Raw genomic sequence first — 18,169 nt, 5'->3', positions numbered from 1 at the left:
TGCAAAAGTACAATATAATTAATCAAACTACAAATACACACACATAGATGAAGAAAAGCCCAAAGCAAAAACAGACCCATAAGCACTGAGCACATTCTGTCACTATATAAGACTGAAACTCAGCTGGAAGGAGAGGTAGAGGACATAGGGAATAACTGCTGGCAGGCAGGAAATTTTGAATAGGAGGCTGCTGAGGACACAATGTGACGCTTTCTTGTGAGGCCTCCTTGTATCCTTCTACCACCCTGTCTGTAGGCCCAGGCACTCACCATTCCAGTGGCAAAATGGTCGAAGGTTGGCAATAAGCTTTTTGGTCCTCCCCCATTAATTAAGGATGGGAATGGGAGCTGGAGGCAAACCGTCCCCATCCTCAGTTGCCTCCAAACGAGCTCAAAATACTGATTTCAGGCCATATTTTGGAGTTTGGGGGCATTTTAAGGGTAGAGGTGGGAACCATTTGTCTCCCTAAAGCCTGTCTGTCCCACCATTAAAATACAGAACTCCCATTTACAGAGGACTTCAAACAATAAATTTAAAAATAATAACAACAATAATAATGAAACCTGGGTGAGATACTCCCCAAAGCAATGGTGTCTTCAAATGCCCTCCCGCATCTCAAAACAAGAGAGGGAATTCATCACACCACCCCAGGGTGAGCTCTGTTGTGGTCAGAACAACCTACCCTCCACTGTATGTCTCAGTTGAGACTGATAAAACAACTGGGTTCCTTAAGCCAAAATGGAATCTCCTGCTGCTTTGCAGAACTATATTAAATGTTTTCTCCTCTCCTTCCCTCTTTTACCTTTTGTTTTTTAATGTTTCAGTTTCTGTCCTTTTTACTTAAACACTGCTAGTTTTATTTATGCCATATGCTAACTAGGAGATTCTAGAAGAGGACACGGAGGAAGGAATAATTAAACAAAAATTAAGTTGTGCCTGACTTTTGGCAGAAAAGGAATACGGGCTGAAAGGGAGGTGTGGGAAAGATCCCTGTAACAAGGCCCAGAGATGAGATGTTTAGTACTTAGTTATGAGAACTTCATTGCAGGAGGAGCCCTTCAAGCTAGAAAGGCTGGGGAATTGGCAGACTAAAACTCCCATCATACTAGAATGTTTACCATGTTGGCTTAGGCTGATGGCAGTTGTAGTTCAACAACTGGAGTCCCAGTTGTGGCTGGATCCATTTCTGCTACAGACCCAGAACTATTCAGAGAGAGCATCAGAAGGGAATTTCCTTCTACATTCAAGGCTACTGATATATAATATGATTTCCATTAAAAAAAAAAACTTGGTGTGAAATGATACCAGCCACAATGCAAAAGCAAGGGAGCCTGCCTCTTGATAAAAACATACCACTGTTGGGCATTTTTTTAAAAAAAGTATGCCAGGCCTAAGAGACCCACCAAAAGGACACTGGGATTTCCCAACATCCCACTGCAAGGAAGTCGTGGAGTTGCTCAGAATATGTATAATATTTCAAACAACAGAGGAGGGAGGCCTTAGCACATCCATATTGCTTTGAAACAGTAAATGCACCGAAAAGAAAGGAAGGGAGAGAAATAAATAGAAACACCCTTTTCACCCAGAGATTCTTTTTTTTTTCTTTCAGAAAGAATGCTGGCCGGACAAGGGAGTGCGGCCAGCGGCGATAAAGACAAGAAGTCTCGAGAGCGAGTCATCTACCTGCGTTGACGGGTGTCTTCTTCCAAGTGTAAGCACCTCCTTTGCCGATGGGTCTCTGAGCACGCTTACCTTGCCTGCCACCAAGTACGGCCACACCGGAGGCGTTCTGCAACTTGGGCGACTGGCTAAATGCATGCAAGACTCCACGAGGGGTGCTGGCACTTCGGGGCAGCTGGCTGGAGGCCTGGGCAGTCACCGAGACAAGGAAGAGAGAAGAAGCCATGAACCTCAAGCGCTGGAAAGGGGGCCAGCACAGAGTCACATTTGTGGATCATATAGAAACTCTGCAAAAACTTGCAGTTTCAGGAACCCTACCCCTCCTGTGTCCTTTGGTTCCCATGCCCAAGCATGGCTGTGCTCCTGCTGTTTGCATGTGCCCAGTCCTGCCTTTGGGCAGTCACCTTTGCGTTTGCTGGGTACATTCTAGTTTATGTTACAGGTGAATTGAACAGACGGGTCTCTAGATGTGGACATGCAACTTGAGGGAGGGGAATTCAACTTGCTTTTAGAATGATGTGGTGGGGAGCTGTACTTCCTTCATAGAGCCAGAGGGAGCCAAAAATTACATTAAATAAATACAGGAATGAATATTCATGTTTTTAATAACCTCTCTCCTGTTATGTTCTAAATTATTTTAGTGCCAACCTTTGGAAAAGTCCTAGGAGGTTCAGATTGTTCAACTCTATTGTACATTCATCCATCCACACATACATGGAGAAACATAAATATATGAACAGAATGTATTTGCATGTCCCAGAATCCAGAGGGTCCCCCCCCCCCCAATTCCCCATGCAAGCAAGGACGTAGCAAGCCTCATCCACAACGGAGACGGGTGGAATGTCCTTTGGGGAAACATCTGCCAGGTGAATTCAACAAAATCCAGATGGTACTGGTTCTTTACCCTGGTTTACAACAAGCCTACAGCAGTCTTGGAGAAGAGGGCAGTTTAAAACTCTTCAATTCTCTGGGATTATGTTCCTGTTGGTGGAACACTGGGGATATCAGTGGAGAGCAATATTCTTTCTTGTCCCTACTGAGAACTTTCTGGAGGAACGTGGAATGGCCCCGGATGGAAAAAGATGATGCTGACCATGTTGGATATTTGCAAGATCTACAGCTTTAATGGAGTTAACTTTAGAGTTAACAAGAGATTACTTTTTGGCTGTGAACATAATTGAATCAGGTGGCAAACTCTGTATAAGAGAAGTCTTCTTGTTTTGCCTTTTCTGATTTTACCTTTTAGGCTCACTGCTTAATTCCCTGCTGTCTTGGTATATTTGTATTATATTGTTTGTTTGTTGTTACTTTTATGTATTGTTGAAGATATATTTTATGCCTAATTTTTCTCTTTTGTATATTTTGAAATACATATAAAGGTTGATATTTATATTTCTTGTCTTCTCTTAATCTTATTACCCAACAGATCAGAGGGACCTTTGGCCTGAAATTTCCAAGAACAAAACCTGCATATCCAGAAGCATTCTGCCTCTGAATACGGATCATACCAAGTAAGACAACAAATCTCCAACTGTTCTAGGAGGACTTGTTCCTCAATCTATAAACCAGTGTTTCTCAACCTTGGCAACTTTAAGATTTGTGGACTTCGACTCCCAGAATTCCCTTGCTGGCTGGGGAATTCTGGGAGTCGAAGTCCACAAATCTTAAAGTTGCCAAGGTTGAGAAACACCGCTATAAGCTTAAGAAAGTGGAGAAAAGACACCTACCTGCTTGAGCGAATGATGCTGCTGGGCTATCTGTTCTGGCTTGCTCTGAATTGGGGAGGCGGCCTGTTGCAATATCCGCTGTTCGATCTCCTGCTCCTGCTGCAAGGCCTTAACAAAGGCGGCCTTCAGCCGGCTAGTGTGCTCAGCCTTGAGCGCTTTCTTCTGATTGGAGGACATGCACGTCTCACACATGATAGAGCCGCTCTTCTCCTCCCTCCAGCGGCAGGTGAAGTCCGTCTTGCACTGGACGCACGTGTAGGGCTCCTGCGAGGAGGGGCTGACGGAGACTTTACCTGCATGAGACACAGAAGGATCAACCTGGGCTTCTGACCTCTGGGAAGAGCACCACGATTAAGAGAGCTTAAGACTGCCAGGAGAAAGCAAGCACGAAGTGGAAGGAGTAAGAGTGAACACGATGGTCCTCTTCTCTGTTCCTCAAGCCAATGGACAGGAGCCAGGCTAAGGATGTTGGAAGATAGCCAGGGAGGGCAGAGGCAAGCAAGCAGCAGAGACTTACAAAGAAAAGTTCTAAAACAGCAAGGAGGGTTGGTCCCTACAATTCAGCGGGCAGGGTAGCCTCCACAGTCTAGTTACCAAGGGTTTCTTGGTGGCTCTTAAGAACACCAGTGGAAGCCTAAAAAAATATCCCACCAAAAATAACACGGAAAACCAACAGATTCAGACCATGTTTCCTCTTTAAGGCAAACAACCACCTATTTCTAACCCATCAGTTAACAAAATGGTGCCCCAAATCAAAGATCGCTTGAGGTTTATATTTGAAAGAGTTCAGCATGATGAAGACAGATGTTATTTCCTGGTGGAGATCATTCCATGTCTCTGGGCTACTGGTGAAACAGCCCCATCCTCGGTACCTGTCACTTTGACATCTCTTACTGAAGAATGGAGAATGGGCATGAACTGATTTAAACCAAAAAGCAGGTTCCCACGTACTCTAAACAGCAGCCGCTCTTGGACAGAGAGGAGCTTCTCTCAACTCTGCTACCTGGAGATGCCGTAGACTGAACCTGTGATGGTCTGCATGCAAAAGCAGAAAAGGGGTGGCAAGGTAAGACTTCAGTACGACTTCATACCTTGTATCAACAGTGTGGGGTAGTGGACTCAGATCAAGGAGATCTAGATTCAAGCCCATCCTCAGCTTGGACACTAAGTGGGTGAATTTGAGTGGGTTATTATTTCTCAGCCCAGCTGAGGGGTTGTTATGGGCATATAACTGGAGGAGGTTCTATTATGTACACTGCCCTAAACTCCTAAAAGCAAAGGTGGGATATAAAGCCAACATATCAACTATTATTTAAACAGCCAATAATAAAACTATGCCAACCCCTCCCCTCCCCGCAATTATATATGTATAATCACCCAGTTTGCATTAAGCAATAGAGCTGTAAACCCCAGATCTATTGAGAGCAGAACATTAAGGTATTCTTAAAACTGCTTTCCCCAGCCTAGAGTCCCCAGAGATGCTCTTGGTCTACCAGTCGTATCACCTCTACTCAGCATAGCTAAAAATCAAGCATGATGGGAAGTGAAGTCCAGCGACAGCTGACTGTAAGCAGTGTAAAGCTCAGCTTCATTTCTCTCTAGGTGGCCTCCAACAGTATTAGGATTACAATTCCCAGAGTACTAAGTTTGAAGAAGGCGGGCTTCAGTGTTTAGCCACTTAACAGCTCCTCCTCACCTTGAGCTTCTAGTAGGTTCTGCACCACTTCCTCCAACCCAACTAGGTAGATGAACTCATTATTAGCTGCACTGGGCAGGAAGTTCATTTCAGGAGCCGGTGGTTTGGGTGGAGGAATTTCCAGCAGGGTTTTCTCCAGCTGCTTCCGCAATGCCAACTTGGCAGCTGCTTGCCGACTGGCGGGAGAGTCATTAGAGTTGACGATGGAAGCAACGCTGGTGGCGGTAGAAGCGTTCACCTGGGCAGACGTCCCAGCTGCACCTTTCAATGAGGTTGGGGAGGCCTGGGAAATCAAACGAGGGAGAAATGTGTTTCTTATAACCGTCCAATCCCACCATGGTCTACTCAAAAGAAAGCCGAGAGCTATGCCTAAGGTTGGAGCTTTCTCAGTGGGGGAAATGGAACCTGGGAATTCCTGTGTGCAAAGAGGCTCAGTGATGAATGGAAAATCATCTCACAGCAAATCTGGCTATTTTAGAATCGTCTGTGTGTGCCTCTTCCACTGTTTTTGTTGACTCCAAAGTACTCCCACACTGGGCAGGGCCACACATTTCAGCCCACTATTTATAGGGCAAAATGTGTGTCTTACCCCTTGTGGAAGCTTAAGACAGGGGTCAGAGAACGCTTTCAGTGAAGGGCAGATCCTGCCCCTCCTCTGCCTCCAGAGCTGGCAGTTCTGCAGGCCAAGGAATGAGGCAGCCATGGGACAGTGCGGCTCCCCAGCAAGGAGGCTGCTGATAGGCCACTACCCAGGATGCCCCACCCCTGGCCTTCACCCTGGGAATTTGGCTGAAGCTCAGGCCTGGCAATCTGCCACCTGTACGTCTGTCCATTCTCAGCTAGTGGGCTGTATGAAAATAGGCAGTGGGCCATATCTGGCCCATGGATTGAGGTTTGCCAACTCCTGGCTTAAGGCACTGGTTTTACTCATGAAACTCTGCTAGAAATACAAGTTACTTCTTTAAGGTCTATTTGATCAACCAGTCCTATACTGTCTATTCCAGTGTTTCTCAACCTTAGCAACTCTACGATGGGTAGACTTCAACTCCCGGAATTCCCCAGCCAGCCATGCTGACTGGGGAATTCTGGGAGTTGAAGCCCACACATCTTAACAAGATTGAGAAACACTGGTCTATTCTGATCAAGGAAAGCACCTGCTTCACGAGATTCTTTAAATGGAATGACCAGGAAAATTAACTAGCTCTGTGCCTATGAATAACATAGTATTTCCCAAGCATAAGGGCACTTTCCCCACAAATTAAAAAAAAAAACCAAGGAAAGCTCACACGGATTCTTGTATCTGACAAAAAGCTCACTTTTACAGTGCCTTAACATCAAGAATGACCTGTCTCTGCGATAGGAAAGTGACGTGCTTCAAAAAGAACCTAGTCACTGCAATTTTAGGATATTTACTGATTTACACCTGCCCTAGTCGATTAGAAAAATATAGCATTTTTGTAATAACTTTCAACACATGCTATAAAAACTCCTAAGGTGATTCACACATAAAAATATTTCATCTGCTGAACTAAAATTCAGAACACACATACAGTTTCAGTGGATTTTAGTTAATTTGGGGCAGCTTGGTAGATTTATGGAAATCACGCTGTGTTTCCCAGAGAAGGAACATCGATCTCTCAGAAGGCACTCGTGCATTTCATTGCTGCAGCCCCAATCCCCCCAACCCCGCAAGTGTTTTCCAGGACCAGGGAGGGAAGAGACGCTCCTCATATTCACAGCAGAATCACCTCTACCAACCCACCCCAGCCAAAGAAAATAGGAAGGAGATAAAAAAGGCCCCACAGGCAACCTCAAAGAGACTAGGAAGCCAGGCATGCTTCCTACTGGACCATTAATCCTTCCCGAATGACATCAGAGGAAGTGAGGCCACGAGCTGTCTGCTTACCTGTGGGATGTTGACCAAGAGGCTCGCATTCGGGACATTGGCAACACGGATGAGACCCTGCTGTATTATCCGCTGGCCCTGGATCTGCACGCTGGGAACGGAAGCCCGTGGAGCTAGGAGCAGCGGAGGGGGTCCCGAGCTGGAGTGCGGGCGGATGTTGTGGATTTGCTGGGGAGACACAGAAATGGGCTGATACAGATGGATTCATGGGAGAACAAGATGGGTAGGAAAAAGGGAGCGGAGAATGAAGGCCGAGCAGGGGGGAAGAGAAAGGGCAGGATGGTAACAACAAATGCCATGGGAGCAATGCAGAAGGGGTAAGAAGGAGAGGACAACACTATTAGTTTTTTTTTTTTAAATCAAGAAAGAGGAATACTCCCAAAGCCAACAGTGTAGCTTTATCCTCATAACAGGAGTCAGAAGATACTGAGGATGCATCAGTCGTTCCAGTAGGAAGTGCTTTTCTTTTCTTTTTTTTTCTGTCAGATAATCAAATAATTTAATATAACCCTGCCAAGAATAAGCTTCATAAGCACGCTTCGATTTGCATCTATTTTGGAAGACAGAAAGCTGCCCTGCAAGTCATATTATTATAACTTGGTACTCTGACTGGCAAAGGCTCCAGAGGCTTAGGCAGAGGGCTTTCTCCTGCATCGACACATTAAATATTTAATGGGATCAAACTGGTCCCATTGACTGAAACCCCAATTTATTTGCAGTAAATGTTAGACAGAGCATGGATCTGAAAATTAGTGTACCCAAGTCCAAGGTAGTTGTGTTTGACAGGGATGGCAAAGTATACATAAATGACAAAAAAACTAGAGAAGGAGATGAATTTTTCTACTTTGTAGACTGTGTCATAAAAATGGGAAAATGGATGGGGGAATTTCAAGATGCACTGGTAGAAAGCTTGTGAATTGTATGTGGTATTCTCTGTGGAATGTTTGTTAAAAGATGCAAAAATGGCTGCACATAAAACCAAATTCTGACTTCTTTGTTATGCAGAATGAAAATTGAGTATGTCAGGAGAAACTTATGATTTATTAAATTATCTAAATGGAATGCAGTGGAAATAGGGTACTTAAGAAGTGTTATGTGGAAGAGAAAGGGTCAAGAATGAAAGGATGTTGAATGAATGTAGAGTGAATACAAAAACTAGTGACTAGCATAAAGTGGGCTTGGTCATATAGAGAGAATCTATGAGGCTCTAAGTGTAGAACAAATATATGGAAAAAGAATAAATGTGTCGAGAGGGAGGGAAAGACTGAGAAGTTACAGTTTGATGAAGCTGATGAGACCTTGAAAAAGAGAGAGGGGAGAAGTTTAAAGAACAGAAGGCAATGTAAGAAGTGATGGATGGTGACTGAATGACACAGGAGAAGCAGGGATGGTTTGCCAGAACAGAAAGGCATGGAGAAGTACAGTGAATGGTGCAAAAGGTGTTTTTTTTAAAGATTTCTTTTAATCCCACCTTTATTATTTTTATAAATAACTCAAGGCGGCGAACGTTTCTAATACTCCTTCCTCCTCCTATTTTCCCCACAACAACAACCCTGTGAGGTGAGTTGGGCCGAGAGAGAGGGACAGGCCCAAAGTCACCCAGCTGGCTTTCATACCTAAGGCAGGACAAGAACTCAGTCTCCTGCTTTCTAGCCTGGTGCCTTAACCAATAGACCCAACTGGCTCTAGTTAAAAACTAGTTTTTCTTTTTCTTCTCTTACAACTTTAATTCCTTTGTCTTGCTAGTTCATAAGTAATTTAATTTCTTCTGCCTTATTCTTCTGTGCTCTGCAGAATGTTGCTCATCCCAAAAGGAAGAGCATCACATATGCATGTAGGCATGTATGCCAGCTGCCTTGAGTATTTGCTAGAACAGAAAGGGTAGAGCATAACTCAAATTATTACATAATAAACAAACAGAGCCAAGTTCAAATGTTCCCTTGACCACAGAATCACTTGAGGCCAGTGATTCTTTTTCAGCCCAACCTACCTCACGGGCTTATTGTTGTGGGGAGTAAAATGAAGCAAGACCACCATGGATGGGGTCTTAAGCTCCCAGAAGAAAGGCAGGGTATATACAGTGGGGCAAAAAAGTATTTAGTCAGCCACCAATTGTGCAAGTTCTCCCACTTAAAAAGATGAGAGAGGCCTGTAATTTTCATCATAGGTATACCTCAACTATAAGAGACAAAATGGGGGAAAAAATCCAGAAAATCACATTGTCTGATTTTTAAAGAATTTATTTGCAAATCATGGTGGAAAATAAGTATTTGGTCACCTACAAACAAGCAAGATGTCTGGCTCTCCCAGACCTGTAACTACTTCTTTAAGAGGCTCCTCTGTCCTCCACTCGTTACCTGTAGTAATGGCACCTATTTGACCTTGTTATCAGTATAAAAGACACCTGTCCACAACCTCAAACAGTCACACTCCAAACTCCACTATGGCCGAGACCAAAGAGCTGTCGAAGGACACCAGAAACAAAATTGTAGACCTGCACCAGGCTGGGAAGACTGAATGTGCAATAGGCAAGCAGCTTGGTGTGAAGAAATCAACTGTGGGAGCAATAATTAGAAAATGGAAGACATACAAGACCACTGATAATCTCCCTCGATCTGGGGCTCCACGCAAGATCTCACCCCGTGGGGTCAAAATGATCACAAGAACGGTGAGCAAAAATCCCAGAACCACACGGGGGGACCTAGTGAATGACCTGCAGAGAGCTGGGACCAAAGTAACAAAGGCTACCATCAGTAACACACTACGCCGCCAGGGACTCAAATCCTGCAGTGCCAGACGTGTCCCCCTGCTTAAGCCAGTACATGTCTGGGCCTGTCTGAAGTTTGCTAGAGAGCATTTGGATGATCCAGAAGAGGATTGGGAGAATGTCAGATGAAACCAAAGTAGAATGTAAACTCAACTCGTCGTGTTTGGAGGAGAGAGAATGCTGAGTTGCATCCAAAGAACACCATACCTACTGTGAAGCATGGGGGTGGAAACATCATGCTTTGGGGCTGTTTTTCTGCAAAGGGACCAGGATGACTGATCCGTGTAAAGGAAAGGGCCATGTATCGTGAGATTTTGAGTGAACACCTCCTTCCATCAGCAAGGGCACTGAAGATGAAATGTGGCTGGGTCTTTCAGCATGACAGTGATCCCAAACACACCGCCCAGGCAACGAAGGAGTGGCTTTGTAAGAAGCATTTCAAGGTCCTGGAGTGGCCTAGCCAGTCTCCAGATCTCAACCCCATGGAAAACCTTTGGAGGGAGTTGAAAGTCCGTGTTGCCCAGCGACAGCCCCAAAACATCACTGCTCTAGAGGAGATCTGCATGGAGGAATGGGCCAAAATACCAGCAACAGTGTGTGAAAACCTTGTGAAGACTTACAGAAAACGTTTGACCTCTGTCATTGCCAACAAAGGATATATAACAAAGTATTGAGATGAACTTTTGATATTGACCAAATACTTATTTTCCACCATGATTTGCAAATAAATTCTTTAAAAATCAGACAATGTGATTTTCTGGATTTTTTCCCCCATTTTGTCTCTCATAGTTGAGGTATACCTATGATGAAAATTACAGGCCTCTCTCATCTTTTTAAATGGGAGAACTTGCACAATTGGTGGCTGACTAAATACTTTTTTGCCCCACTGTAAATGAATCAATATACATAAAGCATATTAACATTCTTAACTGAATTATCAGCCTTTGCTTAAATGACTGTTTCTGAGAAAGTAGGCATGGCCAGTAGTGTACTTGTGTTACACAGGTAGTCCCTGTTTAGCGACAATTGGGACTGGCAACTCTGTCGTTAAGTGAAGTGGTTGCTAAATGAAACCATGCCTGTGCTTATGATCTTTCTTCAGCGTTCCTTTGCTTTACAGACCTGCAAAGACCATAAATGTGAGGATTGGTCGTAAAGTTACTTTTTCATCACTGTCGTAACTGCGAAAGGTTGCTAAACAAGGCAGTCACTAAATGAGGACTACCTGTATGAAGAAACCATCAAGAGGCATCCATCTCTGCCTTCAGGATTTCAACAGCAAACACAACCAGCTGTTTGACACAACTCAACCTCCCTTGCCCAATATATCCCAGCCAGCAGCAACTCTGGGATTTCAGTCAGAAAAGGATCTTTCCCAGCTCGGTAGAGATAAGCAGGGTCAAGCTGGGGATCTTGGGAGAGCAAGGATGGGGAGTGGGGGAGAAAAAAAAGGAAAAAATATAAGAACTTACCTGTGCTCCTCGGACTAAAGGTGGCATGACTATTTGCGTGTTCTGCTGAGAGCTCAGCTTTGAAGACGTCTGCTGCCCACCACGGATCAAAGGAGGAGGAATGACAGTCCCAGGAATACGTGAAGAAGTGTTCTGTTTTGGGGCCGGAGGGGAGGGAAGCAGAGAGAAAAAATCGTTTTGTTTTTAAAGTCAAAATTTAGTTCCATCAAAGTCCTTTGTAATGTTCTTTAAGTCTAGCCAAGGAAAGAGGGATGAGACAAAACCCAACATACTTAGTTGGGTCAATACAACTCTTGGTGGTTTTATGAAAAAAAAAAAAATCTTAAAACCTCCACAGTAAGCATAAAAATAAAAGCTGCCCCCCATGGATCTAGACAAACAATAGAAGTAAAAAATTGCTACTACCAAAAAGCAGCACCCCCCTGGTCTCAGCTCCCTTTACTTCCCCAAAATGAGGAATTAAAAAGTTTCTTCTGAGATACTGGTATTTATTAAGGAGTCTCTGCGTATGAATGAAACATTTCCAAATGGACAGCTAATTTAAAGGGTTTGTAAGGAGAAATGTTATCCAACCCCATAGAGACTGTGTGCTGCATCTCTGCATGAGTCACTAGAAGCATTTTAAGTTATAAGGGTCTGATTCTGATGGGCAAGGAAATTGTTTTGTTGTTTTTTCAAAACTGGTTGCATTTATCATTCTTAGCAAAGAGAAGGTTGCCTTTTACCTCTCTACATACCTCCATGTCAAAATTGACAAAAACTGACAAAAAAGCAAAATTGGCTTTGTCTTTCTCTGCGTCAATATTTTTCCTCCATGTGGGAAGGTGCCTGCTGCATCTCTAGATGAGTTACAGTGATGAACCTGCCTATTTCAATCAATCACCATTCACAGAAAGTGGCTCACGTAAATGTGGAGGGAGGAGTTGGACTCCTTTGAGGACTGGGTAGTTTCAGGTATATTCCTCAACACTCAAAAATGCATATTTCTTTCAACGGGATAGTGAAATGTGTGAATCAGGGAACAAATCTCCTGGGAAACACAAATTTAGTTTTCTACATAAGTATGCTTTCTCCTATTTGCTGATAAGGACCTGTGACTTCCCTGTAAGCTTCTTTATACAACTAGATCACTTGCTCAGAAACAACCTCGCTCCATTTGTGCAAGTAAAGCTATCTGTGAAAGTCTGAACCAAGCTTGGAATTTAGCAGCAGCCCAGAAAGAGCTTTTCCAGAAAAGTCAAGGGCAAGAAACTACATTTCTCTTGTGCTCAATAACCATTTCCTTAATACATCTACAAGAGCCAGTTTGGTGTAGTGGTTAAGGCCCCAGGCTAGAAACCAGGAGACCGGGAGTTCTAGTTCCGCCTTAGGCACCCGGCTGGGTGTCCTTGGGCCAGTCCCTCTCTTTCAGCCCTAGGCAACAGGCAATGGCAAACCACTTCTGAAATCTTGCTGAGAAAATTGCAGGGACTTATCCAGGCAGTCACCAGGAGTCAACAATGACTTGAAGGTAATATTAAGATAATACACCCACGGCTTTATTTTCAGTTCCTTCATCCACTCAGAACTGAATAAAGGACAAACCACAGCAGCACACACATTACTGAAGCACTCTATAAGATGGAGTCCTAAAATAAAATAACAAATATCTTTCCTATGTACTCACCTGTAGAAGGGCTGACTTGCTGGATGCAATGTTCTGTGTTCCCCGCACTAAGGGGGGAGGTGTTGCTACAGCATTTCCTGAAGAACCAGCAGGCTACGAAAGAGACGGGGAAACACATGGGGAAGAGAGATGTATTAGAGCAGAAGTGGGCTACTCTCAGCTTGAGGGCACTCCTCCAGCTCTCCATTTGTGGGCCCAGCACCCTGAGCTTTTACCACCAAAATTTGGTGCCAAAACGCCTGAATTTTTAGTTGTACAATTTTAGCCCAGTTTTCAGTAAGGACAGAGGGGAGAAGTGCAGGAATGGTGGCAGTTTGCTTTCCTGTTTCATTTACATCCTTGAAAAAGCAAGGAGCATGAAAAAAAGAAAGTACATCTGGGCTACTCTTGTGATATCACCGTGTTACTGAATGGCCTCTTGCAGACTCCCAGGTCCATCATCAGGGACAACTTAAAAAATGCTGGTGGCCTCTATTACAATAATTAGCCTGTCTTTTCCCACAATATTGTCTTTTCTCCATATCTTCACTTCCCCTTTCTCAGGAGAAGTGTCCAGCTTTACAGGATCATTTATAGCTCAAAGTTCAGTGACCAGGACTTTTTAAATAAATCTTAAAAAGCTGTGCTTAGTGGGGGTAGTCTGAAGGCACATTCTGCAGGAATTGGTACCAGAGCTAATCAATGACTGGGTCGGGCAGATTAGGAAGGCCACATATAACTATATACATATATATAGAAAAAAGGCAGACTCTGCACACCTTTTGAGCTGTTGTCTCCTTTTGTATCTGACTTTGTCGTAATTTTTTCAGTAAGACAAGTTTGGCTTCTTCTAACCGCAGTTCTTCTTTCAACTGTTTAATCATTCGCTCCCGTTCTTCTGGGCTGCTTTTCTACAAGGACACCCATGACCGGAAGAAAAAGTTTTAATTTCATTTAGGGAGGGGGAGAGTCAAATTTGGGAGGATAACAGGAGGCTGACTTTAAAAGAGGGATTTCAAGGAGAGAGAGAGCCAGTATGACATAGGTCACCCTTCCTGAATCCGGTGTCCTACAGATACATTGAAGGACAACTGCCAAAGTTCCTAGCCAGGAGTGATGGGATCCTCATCATCCCTAGACGTTACAAGGCTGGGGAAAGGCTGATGTTAGTGCTTCAAGAGGAATTCCAAGCACGAGGGTCAAGAAGGGACAGAGGGATGGTTCATGTAAGTGGCCCAGGCATAAAGAACAGAAAAAGTAGACTGGGGTGTGTGTGTGTGTGTGAGAGAATTTTGGGCAGCTGGGGGACCTGAACTGGAGGAGAAAGTTCATGCGCTTCAATTGGAGATACAGAATGAAATAGGAGGTTGGATGGGGAAGGCCAAAGCCAGTGAGGTTGGAAGCCAGCAAAGGAATCACAGCATAGAAAAAGCGGTGGACATGACCAGTTTTTGCCAATGGACAGAGAAGAGAGTCGATTTATGTATTGCTGTGCTGAAGACATGATGTGACCCAGACGGGAGGAACCCCCAAAGATGAACTCAAGACTTACCAGGCCAAAAGATCTGAACACATCAAGGGGGAAAAAAAGCAGGCAGTTTGCTCTCAGTTTTACGGCTGTTGTGTCAGACTTACCATTAGCACTTCTGCACTGGTCTCTTTTAATGCTATTTTGGTTAATCCATTCATTCTTGGGCTTGATGGCTCGTTGTCCGACAGTACTATTACATCAGGTGAAGGGACTCTCCTCTCTCGCTTTGCATCACTGAAAAAGGTACCCCCACAAAAAGAGAAGGGGCAGAAGCAGGAATAATTTTAAGGAAAAGAATTAATAACTCCTAAGACCCCACCCTCTCCCCACTTGGCAATGTTTATTTTCGGGCCTATTTGGGGGGCACCAGAATGACACTTCCTCTGCCTTCCAATTCCTAGTTAGCGTCCCTGTGGAGGGTGAGAGGAATATTCAGAAGACAAACGAATGGCTAAGAATTCCAGTAAATAAATGAATTAAATAGGGGTCAAATAAATTACTTGTTAACGCAGAGAATTTGGAATGACTTTTTTTTTTTTTTAATAGCAAAGATGGCAGAAAGCTGCTTATTATTTAAAAATGACTAACAATGCCATACTGTAGAAGGAGAAAAGGCATATAGTTCTTTGGGCAATCTCGTTTCAAAACTCTGTTCACCTGAATTAATACAAATACAATACTCTCACAATACATGATGAAGCTATTTCCTACTGAATCAGGCCTCTTTGGATATAGCCCAGATTTGTCTAGTCCTTGGTGCTCTTACTCAGAGAACCTAAATGGAAATGCCAGGATTGAATCTCAGGTAGGGGGGACAAGAGAGACCGTGCCCCCCAACTGCAATTTTCAAAAGTGAGACATTCAACTGCAGTGTGATGGCTGGATCTCCTTCAAACCTGCATGGAGTCCTAGACAGACAGAACAGTCTCTCCGCATAAAATTAGCTGAAATCCCCAACGCGCAATGGATGCTCCTCATATTATATTAAGCCATGGTTTATCTCTTGTTTATTGAATAAACCATATTTAGTTTTGTTTACAATGTGATAAATATAAACTATGATCTGCACAGCCAACTCTGAGTTTACACAGCCATAGCACAGAACCAAAATGAGAACCCAGTACACATCCTGGAAAAGAGACCCATGGTGCAATTTCTTTTTAAGTTTCTGAGTGGGATAAGCAAATATTTAAAATCTTGCTGCTGCCTCCCCAATAAGATAAACTTACAGTGGTTATATTGAGATTATCTTCTCTCTTATTTTTCCTCACAGAGTACTATCTGATGTACGTGTGTGCGTGTTACTCATTTCCTCTGAAGATCAGTTGATTATAAACAATTAAGCTTTATTTAAAAATATCATGGTATAAACAGTTAACAGAGGACAAAAGCAGTTATTGATTGATTGAATGATTGAATGAATGAATGAATGTATATGGCTGCCCAACTGAAACAATATGACTTTGGGTGGCTTATAACCATCACCACCACAACAAAACCAAGATAAAAAGCAGCAAGTAATAACAAGCTACCTGGCTCACATTCATACCCCCTTCCCAATGGGAACTCTACTTATCCCAGCCCCAATGCCCAGGGGAATCGCGGAGTTTTTAAAGAGTTTCTGAAGTCCAGCAGAGTTGAGGCTAACTGAGGGGGGGGGGATCATTCCAAAGGAAGGTGCCATTGTGGAACAGGCATGCCCCATCAGATGGCATTGCTTCAAGGAAGGGACCCCAAGTGTGCCCACCCTATCAGGGCCGCTTAAACAGTAATCAGCAAAATGTACTGTTATGTGCTTGTTTTCAGAACAATTATTTCCTTTGTTCTTCTTGCCCTTTTTATTCTACTCAACTCTCTCTCCTCTCTTATCTCTTCTCTTTCCAAGTTATTTTCTCCCTTTTGATTCATCAAAAAATTATATTTTGATGAATATTCATCTTATATTTTGATGAATCAAAAATTATATTTTTTGATGAGTGTATCAAAGAATGTACTTGAAAAAGATGAACATCAAATTTTCTTTGTTGGAGGTTTAAAAAATTGGAGGGTACATCTGCCCATATGATATGGTCATGTAGTCATCTGGTATCTTTTTGGGATGGTATTTTAATGCCTATATGTAGATTTATAGGAAAATCTCTAAATGTTACAGATGTTAATGTGATGTTGACTTAGATACCAAAGCTTTGGAACCTATTCATCAGGAATTATGGTTGATCAAGCATGGGGGGGGCTAAAAAAGAATTATACTGAGAAATTGGAAAGGGGATATTATTCCAGATGTTAAGGAATGTCTTTTGGAAATGTGTGACTTACCCATCTTGGAAAAAGCAGTATTTTCTACTAGTCAAATGATGAAACATGTACTGCTTTGGCAGAGATTTTGTGATATTTTACAATAATATTTTGTACTGATTATATTATAGTACTATATGGTATTTATTAGTAAACCAGTGTTTATTGAGAGGTTTAATATATAAGGCAGATTTCTTTTCTTTTTAATTTTTATCTTTTTTGCTTTTCATTATCTGTTCTTTAAGTTTAAGGACGGTTTCATTTAATGTGTTTTTTAAGTGTATTTTCATGTTTTGTCATTATTTTATGTTTTGAAAACTAGCAAAAAAAAAAAATGATTTTCTTCTTCCTTCCTAGGAAGTTTGATTTCCTCAGAGCTACAAGATAGCCACGTGCCACTGAGATAATCTACGTGCCTTCATACTATAATTTATAAGGTTCCTGGAGGCAACTGCAGAAAGACATTTAATTAAAGGGTTCTTTTTTAGTTTGAGCCAGTCAATATAAGCAGTACTTATCTGCTGATGGATTCAACTGACTCCCCCCTCACATTTCTGCAGTGGAACAGTCTGAGAAGAGGGGGCATCACCAAGGGCCTAACAAGAAAATATACCAAGAAGTTTTTATGGAAGTTATGAAGAGGATTGCAACAGCTGACCTAAAGAGATTCTAGGTAAAAGCAGCAGTTCATAGAAATTCCTCTAGAGGGCACTCTCATAAAATAATATTTCACTGTGAACATAAAAGAAAAGTTGAAGTCCAAAATCAAAAGAGAAGGAAGGAGGTGGGGGTGTTCTTTTTCCCTATTTCTTACATCAGATTCATGGATAATTGCATTTGGAAAAGGCCCAGCACACAGGATTCAAATTAAGATTACAAAAGAGGACATTTCTATCTTGCATGTATTATGCTATTAGTATGTTTTCAAACACTGAATGGGCTTCAGCCCAACAAAACCTTTGAAAGATGTGCAAACATGCAGCACGCTTCACTTCTTTTACATTGTGAAGCAAATCAAACCCTTAGGAGAGATCCAGTGGAACCTCTAGGTATAGAATTCCTCAAAATTAGATTTTATAGGAAACAAATGCTAAACTCTGAGAATGCTAGATTTTCCACACACCCCCCCCCCCTATAATATGTAACTGGCCATTTGCCCCTTTCCCCCTAACTTCCTGCAAAAAACTCTAATTGCTCTAATATTTTGAGATTCTAGATAATTTTATTTTGATTGGATGGACATGTCTGATCTATTGCATGTTAGATATGGATTCTAAAAATGTTGCCAGTCCCTTGCCATCCCTGATTATCATCTTAGCCAAAGAAAAGGTCTGGAGAATACTAAAGCTTGCTCTGATCACACACTAAATTTTAGTGAAATTGGGTGGGCGGGCGGGCGGGGGGATGAAGAATACTAGGTTGCTATGAGTGAGAAGTGTGGAAAGGAATA

The 18,169-nt window shown here is 42.8% G+C and overlaps 1 protein-coding gene across 9 annotated transcripts in view; it reads right to left on the bottom strand.

Moving 5' to 3' along the window:
- The window catches only part of GATAD2A (GATA zinc finger domain containing 2A), an 83,756-nt gene that overhangs the window by 3,338 nt on the left and 62,249 nt on the right, over positions 1-18,169 (bottom strand). For 8 of the 9 annotated variants that reach the window (XM_088149442.1, XM_088149443.1, XM_007431469.4 and 5 more), the window contains 8 exons: positions 14,529-14,658; positions 13,673-13,804; positions 12,915-13,007; positions 11,249-11,380; positions 7,010-7,177; positions 5,104-5,386; positions 3,408-3,700; positions 1,684-1,867 (listed from right to left, as the gene is read on the bottom strand). In XM_088149442.1, the coding sequence (XP_088005568.1) occupies positions 1,684-1,867; positions 3,408-3,700; positions 5,104-5,386; positions 7,010-7,177; positions 11,249-11,380; positions 12,915-13,007; positions 13,673-13,804; positions 14,529-14,658 (1,415 nt within the window). The remainder of the gene's footprint in view (positions 1-1,683; positions 1,868-3,407; positions 3,701-5,103; positions 5,387-7,009; positions 7,178-11,248; positions 11,381-12,914; positions 13,008-13,672; positions 13,805-14,528; positions 14,659-18,169) is intronic. The other variant, XM_088149440.1, reaches the window with a different exon arrangement.

The sequence above is a fragment of the Python bivittatus genome, unplaced genomic scaffold (assembly GCF_059951505.1).
Source record: "Python bivittatus isolate LINGU-HERP-01145 unplaced genomic scaffold, Pbiv_v1 ctg000580_np1212, whole genome shotgun sequence".
Classification (NCBI taxonomy): Eukaryota; Metazoa; Chordata; class Lepidosauria; order Squamata; family Pythonidae; genus Python; species Python bivittatus.
This window is presented reverse-complemented; position numbering and strand designations above follow the sequence as displayed.